General features: G+C 38.3%; 1 protein-coding gene across 6 annotated transcripts in view; it reads left to right on the forward strand.

Annotated features, from left to right (window-relative positions):
* Window positions 1–19791, forward strand: part of LOC307182940 (acylphosphatase-1) — a 43158-nt gene that overhangs the window by 15422 nt on the left and 7945 nt on the right. For 2 of the 6 annotated variants that reach the window (XM_079914697.1, XM_079914689.1), the window contains 8 exons: window positions 523–3871; window positions 6281–6379; window positions 7083–7168; window positions 7907–8011; window positions 9048–9120; window positions 13979–14050; window positions 15333–15444; window positions 16469–16628. In XM_079914697.1, the coding sequence (XP_079770823.1) occupies window positions 523–3871; window positions 6281–6379; window positions 7083–7168; window positions 7907–8011; window positions 9048–9120; window positions 13979–14050; window positions 15333–15444; window positions 16469–16628 (4056 nt within the window). The remainder of the gene's footprint in view (window positions 1–522; window positions 3872–6280; window positions 6380–7082; window positions 7169–7906; window positions 8012–9047; window positions 9121–13978; window positions 14051–15332; window positions 15445–16468; window positions 16629–19791) is intronic. The other 4 variants (XM_079914692.1, XM_079914690.1, XM_079914691.1 and 1 more) reach the window with 4 other exon arrangements.

Consider the following 19791-nt stretch of genomic DNA (forward strand, 5'->3'; position numbering starts at 1 on the left):
ATAATTTGATTTTATTTCCTTTTGTTCCTTCACCCTAGTTATTACAGTGTCTTAACACTTCATTATAAGTTTTTTCTAAAAGTCATGGTTATTGTGTAATGTATAAATGTTGTGAAACTAGCTTGGACTTTTTTTCATGAATAATTTCTAGCTAATGTTTCTTAGCGTAATTTAGGCATCTGTTTTTGGTGAAGTGATTAGCATTTTGAACATGTCTTTGCAGGTCAACTTCAAGTGTGATTATGATTTCACTTTAGGGCATATGGGATTTAGAGAGGAGCAATAAAAATTATGAAATTATGAATGCTGTTTTGGATGTTAAAATCACTGCACCAAACAAGAGCTGTGTGATCTGCCTAGAGATCAGAGCTATAATTTGTTTTGTTTTACAATGTGGTTTAGTAAGAGATTTCATTTACCTCAAATATTTCTTTATAAAGCTTGAGAGAAATGGTTGATGCCGTGTAACTCCGAAGCTTTAAATGTGTGTGTGTGTGTTTTGTTTTGTTTTTCCTCCCATAGGCAATTATTTCCAGTCAGAAAAGGGAACCAGTGCCTGGCTTTCTCACCAGCTTTCTACCTGCCATGATCAAGTGCTTGTCAGTTGAAGTACAAGCCAGGTTGCGTTCTGGTTTGGCTATATGCTCCTTAGGCCAGTGTGTTGAGGAGCTTGCCCTCAATAGTATTGATGCTGAGGCAAAATGTGTGGCTGTCAGGGTAAACATGGAAACCTTCCAAGTTCAGGTGATAGACAATGGATTTGGGATGGGGAGTGATGATGTAGACAAGGTGGGAAATCGTTATTTCACTAGTAAATGCGACTCTGTACAGGACTTGGAGAACCCGAGGTTTTATGGTTTCCGAGGGGAGGCCTTGGCCAGTATAGCTGACATGGCCAGTGCTGTGGAAATTTCATCCAAGAAAAACAAGTCAATGAAAACTTTTGTGAAGCTGTTTCAGAATGGAAAAGTCCTGAAAGCTTGTGAAGCTGACTTGACTCGACCAAGTGCTGGGACAACAGTCACCGTATATAACCTATTTTATCAGTTACCTGTAAGGAGGAAATGCATGGATCCTAGACTGGAGTTTGAGAAGGTTAGGCAGAGGATAGAAGCTCTCTCACTCATGCACCCTTCCATTTCTTTCTCTTTGAGAAATGATGTTTCTGGTTCCATGGTTCTTCAGCTCCCTAAAACCAAAGACATATGTTCCCGATTTTGTCAAATCTATGGACTGGGTAAGTCCCAAAAGTTAAGAGAAATAGATTTTAAATATAAGGAGTTTGAGCTTAGTGGCTATATCAGCTCTGAAGCACATTATAATAAGAATATGCAGTTTTTGTTTGTGAACAAGAGGCTAGTTTTAAGGACAAAGTTGCATAAACTCATTGACTTTTTATTAAGGAAAGAAAGCATTATATGCAAGCCAAAGAACGGCTCTGCCAGTAGGCAAACGAATTCAAGTCCTCGGCCTCGGTCTAGCCCAGAACTCCATGGTATATATGTAATCAACATGCAGTGCCACTTCTGTGAGTATGACGTGTGCCTGGAGCCAGCAAAAACTCTGATTGAGTTTCAGAACTGGGATACTGTTTTGGTTTGTATTCAGGAAGGAGTAAAAATGTTTTTAAAGAAAGAAAAATTATTTGTGGAATTATCAAGTGAAGACCTTAAGGAATTTAGTGAAGAAAATGAGTTTAGTTTATTTAGTGCCACTCTTCAGAAGCAAGTGTCCTCTGATGAGAAGTGTGACCAGGTCAATTTCCAAGAAGCATGTAATAATATTTTGGATTCCTGTGAAATGTTTAATTTGCAATCAAAAGCTGTGAAAAGAAAAGCTCCTGTAGAAAACATAAGCACACAGAATTCTAGGGATTCGGAAGCTATCAGAAAAAAGACAAATGATTCATTTTTGTATACTTACAAATCCGATGGGCCAGCCCATAGTAAAATGGAGTCATCGTTACAAAACGAAGATAGCGCTTGCTCAGAGTCAAGGATCTTAGAACAAGAGACAGCTGAAGCATCAGAATCAGGAGCAAATGAGAAACATAAAAAGTCTTGCTTGGAACTTAACTCTTCAGAAAATCCATGTGGAGCCAGTTCAGAAATGTCTGCAAGCCCTTTTCAGACACTTTATCACTTGGAGGGGAGTGGAGAAGGTCTAGAAATACAGAAAGTAAGTACTACTGCTAATGGCATGGCTGCCAACATCCTGAAAAATAATAGAATTCAGAATCAACCAGAGAGATTTAAAGATGCTACTGAAATGGGATGCCAACCTCTGCCTGTTGAGACAACATTATCGGGAGCACATGGTGCTCAGAGAGAAGAGAAAAGAAAAGAAGAACCTAGTAATTGTGGAAGAATAAATGTTTTTAGTTATGGGCAAGTTAAATTATGTTCCACTGGCTTCATAACTCATGTGGTACAAAATGAGCAAACTAAATCAACTGAAACAGAACATTTATTTAACAATTATGTTCAACCTGGTTTTGTGAGTGCCAAAGAAACATTTGGAAATAGAACATGCCATTCATTTGAGACTCCAAACACCAAAGATTTAACCACCACTTTAAGTAAAGAATTTGCTCAACTGCCCAACAAAAGATTGTGCAGAACAAATATAAGTTATGGGCTAGAGAACAAACCTATAGAAACTTATAAAAATTTTGCTATTTTTCAGGAAAGTAGTAAAAAATCGTACACAGGTTGCTTACCACCTGACACATCCTCTTTCACTTGGGGTAGACATGGTTCAAATGGTAGTAAGAACACAGGTAAGTTGATTTGTTCTGCCAAACCCATAGCTCATAAGAAGCTAAGCTTAAGTTCACAACTAGGATCTTTAGAGAAGTTTAAGAGGCAATATGGGAAGGTTAAAAATCCTCCGAATACAGAAGTGGAGGAAAGTATCACTTCAGAAATCACTACCGATCTCAGTCCTCAGGTTGAACCTGACATTCTGTGGAAAGACCAAAACCACTTAGACAACTCCGGTATTTGTAAAATCACTACTATGAAACATGATGATTCAAATAGTAGTTGTCAACCAGTAAGTCACATGTTTTATTCAGAAAAGTTACCATTCTCCAAGGAAGACAGTTGTTTGGAAGAACAGATGCCTTGCTTAAGAGAAAGCCCTATACCTCTACAGGAGTTATCTCATTTTAACAGAAAGCCTTTGGATGTTGAGAAGTCACCTGAATCACTAGCCTTTAAATTATCCAGATTGAAAGGCTCCGAAAGAGAGACCCAAACAATGGAGATGACGAGTCATTTTAATGAACTTTCACAATCAGATTCCAGTAGGAAAGACAGTGACTTGTCCAGTGGGTTAACCCTAGATTCTTGTAAGTTATTTAAAAATGAGCATAAAAAAACAGAAAGTGGCAACATCCCAGTGTCGGACTCTGTCACACAGGGTAATCCCTTCAATAAAGACAGTGAAACACATGCTAACAGCAATACAACAGAGAACGCTGTGATGTCAGAAACTCCTTTAGTACTGCCCTATGATCATTCTACAGTTATCGGTAAGGATTCAGATGTTCTTATAGCTTCAGAACAACAGATTGGAAGTCCTGACTCTCCGAGTAGAATGTTAGTGCGTCACGGAGAAGATTCCAGAGCTGGCCAAAATGGAACTTGTTGTCAGAGTGAGGAATCTATAGCAAGAACTTGTTCTGAAAATGAAGAGTCCAACACATGTTCTTTGGATTGGCAGCAGCATTTTGATGTAGCCCTGGGAAGAATGGTTTACGTCAACAAGCTAACAGGACTTAGCACATTCACTGCTCCTACTGAGGACGTTCGGGCTGCTTGTACTAAAGACCTGACAACTATGGCTGTGGATGTTCTACTTGAGAATGGTAAGTATATGGTGTTCACTGGCATGAATGCTTTGGAAGGTGGGAATAATGGCTGAGGAGTAAGATAATCATGTTCAAAGAGATTATCTCAGCAGATAGAATATTTTGAAGCTTAATTATAAAATGTATGTGAAAATTCTCCAGGTCTATTATTATGTAAACATAAAAATACAGTGAAAGAATGATACAGAATGGAAGTGTATGTATATGTGTCTATGGGTGTAGGTATGTGCAAGAGGGTGAGACAGTTTTTAATGAAAATGGTGCTATTGATAGTTGAGAAGATCTACAGTGTTTCCCTATCCCACTTTCCCTTCTCTCCCAAACACACAACTCTCTAAGACATTTGTCTTTAAAGGCACCTGCAATGCCAGCGTGGTATTTTTCTGGAAGTTGCTCTCTGCAGCTCCCAGGTAAAGGGCCAGAATGATCCTGTAATCATCCTAGGTTTCCCAGGAAAATCTATGGCTCAGTACAGTAGTATATTTATAAACTTTTTTTTTTTAAAGAAAAAAACTTGACCATAAATTTTGGGGAATATAGTTTAAGTATGTATTTTTATAATCATACTTTTCAAATGTACTTTATTATAATACATATGCTAATAATCTTGATCTGTATAAGTGGCTGTTATTCAGAAAGACAATAATGTGGCTTTTAGATCAGACCACAAGGCCACATTGGAGCCTAGGCTAGGACTCTGAGTTCCCAGGTCTCAGGCAGCATTAAAAGTGACATTGTTTTGGCAGCGTGTTGAGAGCCAGATGTTGGGAGATGGTAAAACTGATTTCCATCTGGCAATAATCTTGGTTTTGCATCAGGATGATAAACACTAAATGTTCATCTGTATTAAAAGTCTTGAATGTTGCAAAAGAATGTAAATAGTATGAAGGTAATTGCAAATTAACTTATAATTTCTCCCTAGGATAAGTATCTCTGACAGGAGGCTCTGATTTATTTAAGGTTAAATAAGGCTTTTATTTTTCAATGGTTTCCAGTTTTTTTCCTTGTGAAAAAAATAATCACTGTAGTAACTTTCAAAATATTAAATAGAAGAAAACCCTTTTCTTCAGTACTGCTCCTGAGACTAGCAGGCGGCTCGTAAAGACACACGTGTTTTTCAACGTATGTAGTTTTGTGTCCTGATTTATAGTGAATGCTTATCGGAGGTAAATCTAAGGCACTGGCACCTCATCTTCCTGAAATGCAACTGCTTCTGATGTGGTGACAAAAAATAACTGGATCACATTAAACTGACATGGTTGTTGCTAAAACAAAGGGGGGCAATGTTGGCTGCCATGCTCAACCTAAACATCTGCTCCTGTTAAACAAATCTAGATGTGTAAAACACTTCAACCTGCTCAACGCCTGCGTTAGCAAGTCTTGTGGTGAACTTTTGAGAGTCATGTTAAGTCAGAGATTCATAATGAGAAATTAAGTAGTTATAGGGTCTAGAAACTAGTTCGAAGAAAAGATGGCTTCCGAGCACGCTCCATTCACAGGGAGGAAATGGCTGGAAATGGCTGGTGCGTAGCAGAACAGTAGGACTTGTTGAACCACCCATAAAACATCACATGAGATGAACTGTTAAGAGGTAAATTTAACTGGACAGAAGAGAGGATCTATAAAGGTAATTTTAAGGAATAGTGTCAAGTCTCCAAGCCCTGGTAGTTTTTTTCTTTAAAATGTCTTTAACGCTGTCCTTTCTGTTAATAGTGACACAACCTTATTTCACCTCACACTTTACTTTTATCATTCTGAATTTATCTCTCTCCAGTTTTTGTCCAACACGTTTATCTTTTTGAAATAATAGTTTCATCATGTTTTGCCCCTGTTTAAAACTGTCAAATTCAGCATTGTTCCTAAAACTCAAATCTTATCATCCTTCAGAGAGGAGGGTAGAATTTGGGCCAGATCTTACTGGACTTTGGAATTTAAGTTGTGAACCTTTCATTCATTCATCTATTCACTTATTCACTCATTTGCTGGTCATTCACACTGTGTTTGGAGCTGCCACATTGCAGATTAACTGGCTTTGCTTTCAAGAGTCCACAGTCTATTAGGGAGGACAGCCATCTAAACAATTATAATATGATGAGATAAATGTTAGACACATACTGGGCACACACACATATAGAGAGACACATATATTGGGAATGAGAGGCATGAAAATTGGGGATCTATTCTTCCTCATTCTGTCTGATATAGATGGCTAATAGGACTAAGCATTAATGCAGATTCCTAAGTTAGCAGAATAATTTCATTAAAGAACTTCTGACTCAATCTGTTGTTTAGTAGTCTGCCTTATGTCTTAATTCAGTTTGTGCAGAAAGAGATTTTATGTAACTTAATTTTTTAATAGTTTATTTTTTGAGTTCAAATGTCTAGGTTTTTCTTTTTTATATTTAGGATCTCAGTACAGGTGTCATCCTTTTAGAAGCGACCTTGTTCTTCCTTTCCTTCCTAGAGCCCGGGAAGAGAGGACTGTGATGAGACAGAATAACAGAGGTAGGGGCATTAACAGAGATTGCCAGAACACCTAGTACATACTGTGCCACCTAGCTTAAAGAAAACAAAGCAGGGTTGTGTTATTGAGCTTGATCAGTGCCAGCTGTGCCTTCCTGGAACCAGGAATTCCCCACGGTCCTGTTTAACAGCAGAACTAAGTAATTCAGTGCATGCATTTAGATCAGAAATTACTTTTCCAGACGAGGTCAATACTGTGTGATCATGCAGTCTGTGGTGCCTTGTGATTGAGAAAATGTTTCTTATTTGTAAAGATTGGAGCTGAGTCCATATTGCATTAGTTTTATATAAGCAAAATTCTTATCTGCGAAAAAAGCTACAGACATTTATCATTTTTCTTTTCTTCATTTCTAAAAATAGATAAGGTATATTTTTACCTAAAAGAAGTGAGGCTACTAATTTGAACTGGTTTTTCTTCTGGACTTGTATTCTGAAATATCTGGTGCAAATAGTTTGGAGAAAAAGCTATAGTGCCAGAAGATACAGTCATCAAGTTTAGTTTAAAAAGTAACAGATCAAAACAATTTAGAGATACAGCAAACGCTGCACATTTGCAGTATGTGGGAACATTGTGTCTGATCTTTGGTCTTGAGGCTGCACCACACCAAGCATGAGACACCATTCACCATTCACCCACTTCCCTGAGGCTCTTGATGCCAACTTTACTTGTCCCCTTTTGCTGTAGCTACTGGGGACGGTGCTGTTGGTCCCGAATCGCTTCAGTCTTTGTTCTCAGAATGGGACAACCCAGTATTTGCCCGTTATCCAGAGGTAGGTCTGCAGCAATTTTTCTTTGCTTGTTATTTGAAAATTTGAATTTCATTTAAATTGGGTATGGACACGAATGACTATATTCATTTGTAATTATGAATGGCAAGTGAGCATGTTTCCAAATAATTTTTTTGGAAATTAATATTTACTGTAGAGAGGAGGAATCAGAATTCATAGCAGTTTGGAAGCTCGGACATTTTGGATTATACATGTGTAACCACTTTGTGAATAGTGAGTGTGTTACCACTCTCAGAAACCCTGACTTGCAGCTTTAGCAAAGTATTTAGGGTGGTGGTAATAAAAACTGTTATCATTAGATAAAGCAGTGGATCTTCTGCTAGAGGAACAGTTCACCACTGGACCTGAGTATGCATCCTCTCCTCAGTGGGTTATCACACAATGCGCTTTGTGTGTTGTGATACAGGTGTAGAGTATATGAGCATTTGTTACTGATTCATCAGTTAAGATGTCTTTAAGGACTTGCTCATGAAGCGCAGGCAAATTGTTATTCTGAAAGTATTGGTGTTTGTCAGTAATTTTCTGTATAAACAAAAATTATTATTTAAGAGTAATAGTTCATAAAGCCTTTTGAATTTTTATAAGTTCCCTGAATTCAACCCACCTCTAATAGGTTCTGTGAAAATGAATGTTTGTAAGGCACTTTGAGATCTTGGGTAAAACAGTTCTGCAGACATAAAAGATTACAGTGTAAATGACGTTTGATCTGGGTCTTTCTAGGTTGCTGTTGACGTTAGCAGCGGCCAGGCTGAGAGCCTAGCAGTTAAAATTCACAACATCTTGTATCCTTATCGTTTCACCAAAGAAATGATTCACTCCATGCAGGTAAAAGATTGACTGTAAAATCTCATTAAAATATGTATATATATATATATATATAAGACCTAAGCTAGACTAACTCTTGTGAAATTGGATTTATTGGATGATATAGACCATCCTGGTCAAGGCACATGTGTTCTTTTTAATCTTACTGAAACTTTTATCATCAGAAGAAAAAGCGAAGGATTAATTATAATTACAAAGAAAAAAGTGTCCTTTGTAGTGTGAGCAGGTTTGGAGGGATGAATTATGGATTCAGGCTCACAGTTTCAAGGATTATATATTGACTTTCTATACTGACAATAATTTGTATTTGTAAATCAACCAAGTAATGTAGAGAAGTTGTCCTTAACTGTGCAACAATACCCCTTTTTAAATGACCCTCTATTGTATGAGGCTACAAATGATATAGCTTAGGAGACCCCAGATTGAGGAGTTCCATTAACAGAAGGGACCCCTTCTCTCATCTGCTTTTCTAGTTTGCCCTATCTCTACGCCACTCAGGCTGTCTTCATCTCCTTATTTTCAGTATGGAAACAAATCAGGAGGTTAGACCGATCTAGGCAGAGCAGAGCCACCAAGGTCTGAAGCCACCGGTGGCTTTTAACTTACTGCTTTAATGGACTAGCTCCTACAAGATGGGTTTCCTTGCTTTTGCATACATTTTCCAAATTTTTTTCAGACCTATTTGTTAGCAATCTCTGGTCGTATTAATAAATCTCTAGTCATATCACCTGTTAATAAGAGTCATTCTGTTGGGAACATTTCAAATCTACTTGAAAGTTTTATTAGCATTAATCCTCTTAGATGCCTCAGTCTGTTTCCTTGTAGTCTCTCCTTTTGTCTTCTGATCACTCTACTTGCCTATTCTTTTTTCCTTCCTAATGACTCCCTCAGGTTCATCAGCACCTGTCCTCAGTCTTAGATATGAATGTTATAATGCAAACAACTTTAAATTAAGTACAGTTTTGTCTCTCTCTATGCAGATAAGCCTTTGTTAATCTTTATTTAGTATTGTACCACTTCTTTGAATGTATGGCAGGTTCTCCAGCAAGTGGATAACAAGTTTATTGCCTGTGTAATGAGCACTAGGACTGAAGAGAATGGCGAGGCAGGTAAGAATGAGGTTTAGCCTCAGGAACCAGCTGGTCTTCTTTTTTTTTTTTTAATTAATTAATTTATTTGTTTGTTTGTTTTTATTTTTGGCTGCGTTGGGTCTTCATTGCTATGCGCAGGCTTTCTCTAGTTGTGGTGAGCAGGGGCTACTCTTCGTTGTGGTGCGTGGGCTTCTCATTGCGGTGGCTTCTCCTGTTGTGGAGCAGGGGCTCTAGGCGCGCAGGCTTCAGTAGTTGTGGCTTGCGGTCTCTTGAGCGCAGGCTCAGTAGTTGTGGTGCACGGGCTTAGTTGCTCCACAGCATGTGGGATCTTCCCAGGCCAAGGCTCGAACCTGTGTTCCTTGCATTGGCAGGCAGATTCTTAACCACTGCACCACCAGGGAAGCCCCAGCTGGTCTTCTGACAGCCTCCTTTTAAGGTTACTTTTTTTATATACGACACAGTTTCAATGATTTGGACAGATTAGGAAAAACCAACCTAAATTAATATTATGAAACAACAGTTTTAAAGTCCATTTAGTTTTATATACATAGACATGTATATACATGTTAAACTATGAAGAGTGGTTACCTTGGGAGTGCGAATGGAAATGGGCAGAGGGGAAATTTCATCTTTTACTCTTTAAAATATTTTATAGTCTTTGACTTTTTAATAATGTTTTAATGTGTTCCCTTTATAATAATAGAAAGTTTATATGATGAACTCTGATAGATTTATCAAGAGTTACATATAATCTCTTGGTGACCTGCTTTAATAAAACAACAAGAATTTGTAAATAATAACATTAACTCATTCAACAAATATTGATTGAGTGCCTATTGCATGCCAGGAACTGTGCTAGGGATACAATGGTGGGAGAAAATATTCATGCAAGAGAAACAGATAGTTACACAAACAATTAAAATTTTAACTCTAGTGTTATGGAGGAGAGAAACAAGATGCTGTAAGAATCTGTATTGGGAGATTTGATTTAGTAGGGAGGTCAGGGAAGGTTTTGTGGGTAAAGTGAGATCTGAAGTATAAGTTTAGGTAAGGAAAGGAGGGAGGAGTATTCTGGGCAGAGGGAATAATATGCAATTTGTGCTTTCCTCTCCTTCAGTGATAGGAAGCAGGGCAAGCGCTTCCTTGTGTGAGAGCAGGAGACAGGCTAGACAAGTAGGTTGCAGCCAGATCTTAAAGACCAGTTACAAGCTTCGTCTTCCTCCCAACACCAATTGGAAACAATTGAAGGCTTTTTGTTTTCTTTTTTATTGTTTGTTTTCGCAGCGGCACATGTCACATCACATTTGCATTTTGAAAATACTGCTCTGGCTGCAGTGTGGAGCCTGGAGCGCGTGTCGAGATGGAGTCCCAGTAACTGCAGAGAGACTGTTAGGAGATTGTTGCAATATCTAAGAAATGATGGTTAGCTGGGATCAGGGTGACCTAGAGAGAAAGATATTTAGGAGATAAAGTCAGCAGGACTTGGTGATGGATTGGATATGGGGAAGGTATATCAAAGATGACTCCTGGTTTTCTGACCTATGTAACTGAGTGGATGATGTTGCAGGACGACGAGGTTGGAGAAGAAGCAGGCAAGAAGGGTGAAAATCATGAGTTCAGTCTGAAATCCCTTTGAAATGTTCAAGAATGTGTCAGGAATATTACAGGTCTAGGATGCGAGAAGCATTCTGACATGGAGATCTAAATCTGAGCTGTCAGCATAAAGTCAGTCACTGAAGTCATGTGTATAAATTTTATCACCTAGAAGAAGAATGAAGAGTGAGGAGGGGAAGAGAGATTCTGAATCTAGAGTAATTCCGCCATTTAATAGCTGGGTAGAAAAGGGTGAACCAGCAAGAGAGGTTATGAAACAACAGAAATAGGAAGAAAACAAGCAAAGGTTGTGTTGCAAAGCCAAGACTTTGTACTAAGTGCTGCCGAGAGGTTAAGATGAGGACCAAAATTATCTGTTAGGTTTCCAGACAGTGGAGGTCAGGGACTTCAGATGAGAGCTGTTTCAGAGAAGACATAGGACAGGAGAGACTCCAAAATCTGTGACATGGAAGAGGGACTAAGGAGAGTGAGGGTGCAAGGCTTTTTTCTTAACTGGGAGACTCTCGAGCCATTTACAAGGAATGCTTGATCCTGTCAGGCTCTGGAAAAGGCCTGAGTGGCTGAGTCCTGAGCACCACTGGAGGAGGTGGCTCCCGATGGGTAGACCTGCAGGCGAGAGCTTCTAAAGTTTGAAAGCAGTTCATTCTCTTTGTACTTCAAAATATTCTTTTTTATCTTGTTTACAGTATAAATTTATTTAGTAAATGTCACCACAGATCAAAGGTAAAGTAACCAAAAGTTTTGTCGTAATTATCATAAATATAGAATTAGTGAAGGTCAAATTCTAGTAGTCTTACTACTTCTAGAAAGTGAGTAGATTGTTTTCTAAAGTTTTTTTTTTTTTAATTAATTATTTATTTTTGGCTGTGTTGGGTCTTCGTTTACTGTGCGAGAGCTTTCTGTAGTTGCGGCGAGCGGGGGCCACTCTTCATCGCGGTGCGCGGGCCTCTCACTGTCATGGCCTCTTTTGTGGCAGAGCACAGGATCCAGACGCGCAGGCTCAGTAGTTGTGGCTCACGGGCCCAGTTGCTCCGCGGCATGTGGAATTCTTCCCAGACCCGGGCTCGAACCCGTGTCCCCTACATTGGCAGGCAGATTCTCAACCACTAGCGCCACCAGGGAAGCCCCTAAAGTTTTGATTCCCTGGAATTCTTTGTTGTTTAACACCAAAATCTCTACTAATGGCACCTGAGACGGGTGTAGCCACAAAATCTCCAGACAGTTAAATTTCTCTTGAGATTCTGGATTGTTCGGTATTGGTTGGCTGCCATCAAGGAGTACTTTTATATAAAGAATTTTTTGAAATCAAAATGTAAGTATTTTTATTGTTGCTCACAAATACCAAAAGCAACCTATTCCTATAATTGAGTTACTTTTATTTTAATATTTGCACATATTTTAATGGATAAATATACTGTTGTTTTACATTATTGTGAAATTAATGCCATATGGCATTTTTTATTGCATGTTTCCACCTATAATAAAATACAGTTGTTCAGTTATGATCCTCTAAAGAATAAGGATTCATTCATTTATTCTGTAAATACTTACTGAGTGCCTGTTATGTGCCTAGTGCTATTATACAGGCCAGGAATATAACAGACAAAAATTCTTGCCCTGATGAAGATTCTATTCTGTTATTTTGGAATATCAAAAATACAGCTCTGACATGAGTAAATTACCTTCATATATTCTGCTTCATTCAATGAATGGAAAATACCGTGAACATTTTGTAGACTATAAATCATTCCTCCAGAGTCAGGTGCAGGATTGATTTCATAGGGTCCCTGACTCTTGGTGACTCACATTGGCTCAGGTTTTGAGTTTGAGGTTACTCCCTCATAATTTATTATTTATTCCATTGTTCTGCCCAATACAGGATGTTCAGTATTCATCACAACCAGCTGCAACTCCTCCTATCCTCAAAGGAGTTTAAAATTCAACATTTTGGGGCCTGTTCTGTGGTTGAACATGCTGTCAGAAAAATCATAATCTTTTTATTTTTCAAGTCAGTAGCTCTTACGCCATGAATTTGATGGTGTCATACAAACAATTTTTTTAATCTTTAGTAGAAATAGGAAAAACAGGCATTATCTAGTTTGATCAAATTCAAGAGAACTTTTATTTCAATATAATCAGTAACAATAAACCTCAACCCTTTGGCCAAAAGTAATAAAACTACAAGCTAAAAAGATGTACTAATGTAATAGAGAATCAGTCCTCCTGTCAGTGAGAAAGGGATTTATTTCCCTGTAGGTTTGGCTTTGGGGTCAGGACATTCTGCTTCTCTCTTGCACCTGAGAGTGTAAAGCCTTGCTACTCAAAATCAAGGTCTGTAAATAACATCACCTGGGAGTTTGTTAGACTTGCACAATCTTGTGTCCCACCCCTAACCTACTGAATCAGAATCTGCATCTTAATAAGATCCCCAGGTGATTTGTCTGCTGTTCAAAGTTTGCAAAGCCTGAGTCTAGAGCTAGGCAAACTGTGGCCTGGGGGCCGGATCCAGCCATAACCTGTTTTTGTACAGCCAGGGAGATAAGAATGGTTTTTACTTTTTTTTTTTTAATTGACGTGTAGTTAATTTACCGTGTTACATTAGTTTCAGGTATACTACACTTTTAAATAGTAAAAAAAGAGCAAAGGAAGAGTTATATTTTTCGACACATTAAAATTATATCAAATTAATATTTCAGTGTCTGTAAAAAGTTTATTGGAACACAGCTACAATATTCACATGTCTATGGCAGCTTTGGTTCAGAATGAATATTTGAGTAGTTGTGACAGAAACCATGTGTCCCAAAAGCCTAAAATATTTACTGTGTGGCATTTCACAGAAAAATCTTGCTGACCTGTGATCTGAAGTGTAGTAGAACGCTTCATGGGTTCTGGGGCAGCTTGCGAATCAAGGTCAGCTGACTATAAAATGTGTGGTTTAATGATCCTTCATTGTATCAAATTTGAATTAATAAAGCAAAATCAGTATTTAAACATTAAGAATGTAGGGCTTTCACCATGTTTTAGAAATGGAATACTAATGAACTAAAGAGTTTTTCATCAGGGATACATTTGTTTTCGTTTTTCCCATAACTTTAACTTTGTAGGAAATAAAAGATACAGTTGTTATTGCTCAGTTTGTATGCTTCTCTTATGCTCATGTTGTTAAATAGTTTGAATTAAGCTTTTTCTCCCTCAACGCAACATGATTATTTTAATCTTGGCCTGAGAATTTGAAAGCCGGTGGTGCTTGCTGGTCTTCTAGGTGGAAACCTGCTAGTCTTGGTGGACCAGCATGCTGCCCATGAGCGCATCCGACTGGAGCAGCTGACCATTGGTAAGGATCTGCTGAGGACTAGGAAAGATTCGGGACTCCCCAGCAGAGTTAATGTACCTGAAAGAGTTTTTCTAACTGTGACTGTTGTGAAAAAAGATGAATTGTACGTTTTAAAAAATGAAGCTGAAAAAAAAAACTGTAAAGAAAAAAATGAAGCTGAAGCCTGCAGGTATGGCTTCTTTTATAATTGAAAGAAGGTAGTAGTTCACGTTACTAATTCAAACATGTGGGTCTTAACACATGGTCAAAGGCATATTTGCTGTATCCTTATCATCAACCCTAAAGATTAGGCTACTTTATTACAACTTTCAGCACAAAGATATGCCCCTCCACATGCCCGTGTGATCTTGGTTTACCTTCACAGTTCATCAGGCAGAGACTACCAAGCAGCTCAGAAGGCCCAATATATTGTTTTTATTTTAAAATTTAATTTGTTTTTGAATAGGTAGTATAATCCAATAGGCTCAAGTCTGAAAGGTACAAAAGGGAATAAAATAAGGTCTCTTTTCTACCCTTGCCCTTCATCCAACCTAGTTTCTCTCCCCAGAGGCAACCTGTATCACTAATTTGTTATGGATTCTTCCAAAGTCAATATGTGCTTTTTAATCTTTGCTACCCATTTTTCTCATATGAGGCAGTCTGTTCCCCAAGGTGTAAAATACCAGAGAAATCTTTACTCCTGTGGTCAAGTAATAAAAAACCCAAATGTTGTAGAGTTAGTTGAGGACCTAGGGAGGTATTTCATGGACTAGAATGGCAGTGATGTTACTTCCATGTTCACTTTTCCTTATAAAATGAAGACCTAAGAGTTGGGAAAGATACAATAAAAAGTGTTAGAAAAACTTTCTTGCTCTAGGCCCTGGACCATTTGAGAATAGTACTGACTGATTCTCTTCAGAGCCTGGGAAATCCTTCTGGAAGAATGAGGGGGCCTTCTTGAGCCACTGGGTTGTGAAGTAAACCCCTTTTATCTCCCCAGTAATCCATATTAGTCAGCCTCTGTTACTGAAACCACATTTGTTGACTATCTACAGGAACATCGCATTGTTCATTTGAATGTAAGATTAAGTCTTATATTTCTTATTTAAGAAAATACTGCTAAAATGAATAAACAAACTAGATATTTACTAGTTTGACTTTAATAATGGAAATTCAAAGCCTAAAACTGAACACTGAACATGCTGCTAAGCATTATAATAATTCCATGACTGTGTCTTCATTTTTATCTGAATCTGGAAGACTTCACTTCCTGCTCTTAACCCATTCATCTTTCTCTCAATAGGTTCCTATGAGAAGCAACAGCCACAAGGCTCTGGTCGAAAAAAATTACTGTCTTCCACTATAAGTCCTCCACTAGAGATAACAGTGACAGAGGAACAAAGGAGACTCTTATCGTTAGTACCACCATGAGGTTGTGATGTTGCTAATGTACATTCTCTGGCCAGGGTATAAGCATAACTATTGTTGCTTATCTCAGTTGAGGCACTGAGACCAAGAGAGGTTACATGACTTGTTCAAGGTCATAACAAGTTTTAAGTGGTGGAGCAGGCGCTCAGATGCAGGTCGTCTGACTCCAAATGCTGTTCTTTCCACTATATCACAGCTATTGAGTATAGGATAGAGTTTCCCTGATAATTTTTTCCAGCAGTTGGCTTAGAGTACTCTTACCATTTCTTGGAACGGTCAATATTTATGCTGTGCTGTTTCTGAAAGTGAAGTTACTGCAGTAATTGCTTCCATTCTGCTTTGCCTTGGTACATTCTAGATTCTTAGTTTTTGTTACCATAATCATACTGGGAAGAAAGTAAAACACCAGGCCACAAGGAGGGGGCAAATCATACAATGAGTCACAAGATAGGACATTTTCCTACTTCGGGGTGGCACAAATTATTGGAAATAAAAAAGAGAGAATTGTCTCTAAATTTATTTAAAGTTTGGGAATATGCCACTGCCAATAAATCTTTTTCCCTGGGGTATAATTTATATTAGAGGCAGATCCATTTATTTACATTCCGTTAATTAGGACTTCTCAGTTCCTCCCACTGTTAATTTCTCCCTGCTTTTAATGCTGATTCAAAACATTCTTAACCGTTTTATTTGTGCCAAACTTCTTTAAGTGCCAGCAAGGAGAAGTTAGCAATTCCTCAGTGAAGAATAAAACATTTAGGAACAAGACATAGAAACAAAATGACATAGAAACAAATTGATTCTCTCAACAGAAAAGAGGGAAAAAAAATGAAGGTTACTGTAATTCAAAAAGGAAATTTGATAATAAAATCTAAATAAACAACCATGAGTGTGAGAAAAATATTGTACGTTTTAAAGCTTTTGGCAGCTTTTGAGAAACTATCAGGCATTTGGAACTGATACTGAAATGTGAATGAAGTAATTCTTTTACATTTGAGGTTCTCTCTTTAGGTGTTACCACAAAAATCTGGAAGATCTGGGCCTTGAAATTATATTTCCAGACACTAGTGATTCTCTGGTCCTTGTAGGAAAAGTACCACTCTGTTTTGTGGAAAGAGAAGCCAGTGAACTTCTAAGAGGGAGATCTACTGTGACCAAGAGCATTGTGGAGGTAAGACACAGCTGCAAAAGCCGAGAAAACTGCTGAGTGCTAATAACCTCCTACTTTGTTCAGAAATTCTCTATATTCATCTTTTATTCAAGAAGCATTTATGAAATAACCTGCTGGGTGCCAGGTGCCAGAGATTCAAAGATGAATTAGCTCAAGGTGAGGGAGAAGGACATTTAAACAATTATACTATAATGAAATTTGGCCAGCAGACGTATGTTCAAAAGTGCTATGGAAATACAGAATATTTACTGTGCCCAGGAGGGTGGAGGTCAAGGAAACTATCACAGAAAAGCATTTGTTTTTTTGTTTGTTTGTTTCAGGAAAAGTCTTGTAGAACAGTAGGAGCCTGCCAAGTACAGAAGAGGGGATAAGGTCATTCTAGACAGAATAACAGATATCAGAGACTTGAAGCAGATCCCGTGCTTAGGGAACTACCAGTACACATGGCTCGAATTAAGATACACACAAGGTAGTGGTGGGCCTAGATGAGGCTAGATAGGTTGTCAAGGCCAACTCATAAAGGGATTTACCATATTCAGCTGAATAGTTTGCATTTCATCCTGTAGGCAGCCAATGAAGAAGAGCAAATTACACTTTAGCACTGCATTTTAAATACTTTACTGACGTGTTTCGTTTTTTTAAAACAATTTATTTTGTATTTGTTGTCTTTTCTTTCCTCCTTTCCTGTTTTCTATTAGAGTTTTCTTTATTTCTCTTTTTTTCCCCTCTACTGGTTTAGAAGGGGAATTTTAGCTTGCATATATGACACAGTTTAAAGGTAATTTGTTCTTCTGTTCTCTTCATAAACCGTACACAAACCTTACCACCCTTTCTCTTGTACCACTTTTCTCCCATCTTCCATTTTGTTGCCTGTTTTAATTCCACCTTGTCTTTAATTCCCCTGGTAGACCTTAATTTTATAGTAAATGTTTATTTAGCTTAACCAAAATGTTTTCCATTCTTTGTTCACTATTGCTTCTTGCATCCTATTTATTCTTTGTGTTCATTTTTCTTTTCACTGAAGTAAATCTCTTAAAAGTTCTTTTGTTAGGAGTCCAAGAATAAAATATCTTTGAAAACATCTTTATTCCACCTTCACATTTGCATGCTTGTCTAGCTAAAAGTAGAATTCCATTTTCTTATTTATTCCTCAAACATTTCAAAAATATTCTATTACTTCTGACATTCTATTTTTGCTACTGAAGTCCACTGTCAATTTTATTATCATTGCTTTGTAGGTAGCCTGATTTTGTCTCTGGCTGCTTTTAAGATTTCTCTCTTTGGTGTTCTGCCATTTCCCTATGATATATCTTTGTGTGGATTTATTTTGATTTCCTTCTTGAGATTCATCTTACATATTCAATTTGGAAAATATAGTTATTATCACTTCAAACATTGCTTCTTCCCCCCTTCTCTCTCTTGCCTCCTAGAAATGCTATCAGATGTCTACTGGACCTTATCATTCTATTCTCCATGTCTTTTGCCTTCTCTTTCATATTTCCCATGGTTTTATCTCTCTGTGATGTATTCTGGGAAATTTCCTCATTTATCTTCCAGTAAACTAAGTTCACTCTTCATCTACTGTTTAATTAGGTGTTTAACTTGTCCACTGGGTTGTTTATTTCAATGACTGTTATTTTTTTCCAGAAGTTTTATTTGGCTCTTTCTCAGATCTATCTGTTCGTTTTTCATGGTGTCCTTTTTTATTCATTGTGGTTTCTTAACTCCTTCTTTAGCTCTTTCTGTTTGGAGCACAGGGAAATCCACATCAACTCAGTCTATCATTTTTTCCAGAAATCTGAATTACTTTAGTAATATTTAAAAATAAAAAGTAGAAGATAGATTTAGTGGATAAAGTGTGGGATACATGGATATAGGAAAGATTTGAGGTAGAGAGCAGTTGAGAGGCTAGTGCACTGGTGCAAGTAAGACAGTATGAAGATTTGACTAAGTCAGTGGCAATGGGAATGGAGAGGAGGGACATATTTGAAAGGTAAAATCAAGAGGACCTGGTGAGCAAGAGAATATAAAGGAGATAAAGGAGAGAAGATAAGTAATGATTCTGAGGGTTCTCACTCAGATGACTAGAGGGATGGTGCCGTTGACAGAAAAAGGAAACAGAGGAGGAGAAGTACACCTGGCTAGGGAGTTAGATTATGAGCCTTAGTTTAGACACACTGAATGTGCCTTCAAATGGAGATGTCCAGTGGATGGACAGACTTTGAGATCTAGCACTTGGGAAAGAAGTCAGGGCTGTAGTATCTATTTGGGGGTTAACAGTATACAGTTGGCCCTTGAACAACATGGGTTTCAACTGTGCGGGTCCACTTATACTCGAATTTTTTTCAAAAAACACACACTACACTACTACAGGATCTGCGGTTGGTTGAATTCCCAGATGTGGAACCGCGTCTACGGAGGGCTAACTGTAAGGTTATACAAGGATTTTCTGCCGCACAGAGGGTTGGTGCCCCTAACTCCTGTGTTGTTCAAGGGTCAATTGTATATATTTTGATAATATCAGAATCTGGAGAAGGGTCTAACAGACGTGCAATTGTTCAGGGAGAATATGAAGAAAAAAAGAGCGCCAAGCATGGAGGCTGTGGAACACCAGCATTCAGGGTGTATATGTTTTGGCAAAGGTCCAGAAAGCTGCTGCTGAAAAGAAGAGACTGTAAAGGATGATTGAAAATATTTGGTCAGAGAAGGAGGAGGAAAACCAGGGAAAAGTAATATTGCCACAGCCAAGGGAAGTTTTAAGCAAGAAGGGAATGGTCAACAGTGGCCGGAGAGTAAAGCCTGAGGAGTTGGATTTGGCTGTCAGGGGACACTGCCTGCCTTGTGGAATCTGTTCCTAGGGGTGGGCAGGGGGTCAGGAGTGAGGGAAGGGAGAAAGGGGAGCTAAGGAGCCCTCTCTTTCCAGGACTTCGGCTACATACCAAAGAGATGGGGGCGACAGCTAAAGGTTAAGGGTGTCAGGAAGTGTGGGGCAGGACACAGGTGGAGGAAAGGTTTTTGTTTCTTTTCAGATGGGAGAGACTTGAGCATGTTTGTAGTCTAAGTGTGAGAAGACATTTGAGAGGAAGAGGCAGCTAACATGCCAGCTTTGGGATCATCTTGACTTTACCCTTCCCAGAATTGCCCTTTGATCAGACCACCTCTG

The sequence above is a fragment of the Stenella coeruleoalba genome, assembly GCF_951394435.1.
Source record: "Stenella coeruleoalba genome assembly, chromosome: 2".
Classification (NCBI taxonomy): Eukaryota; Metazoa; Chordata; class Mammalia; order Artiodactyla; family Delphinidae; genus Stenella; species Stenella coeruleoalba.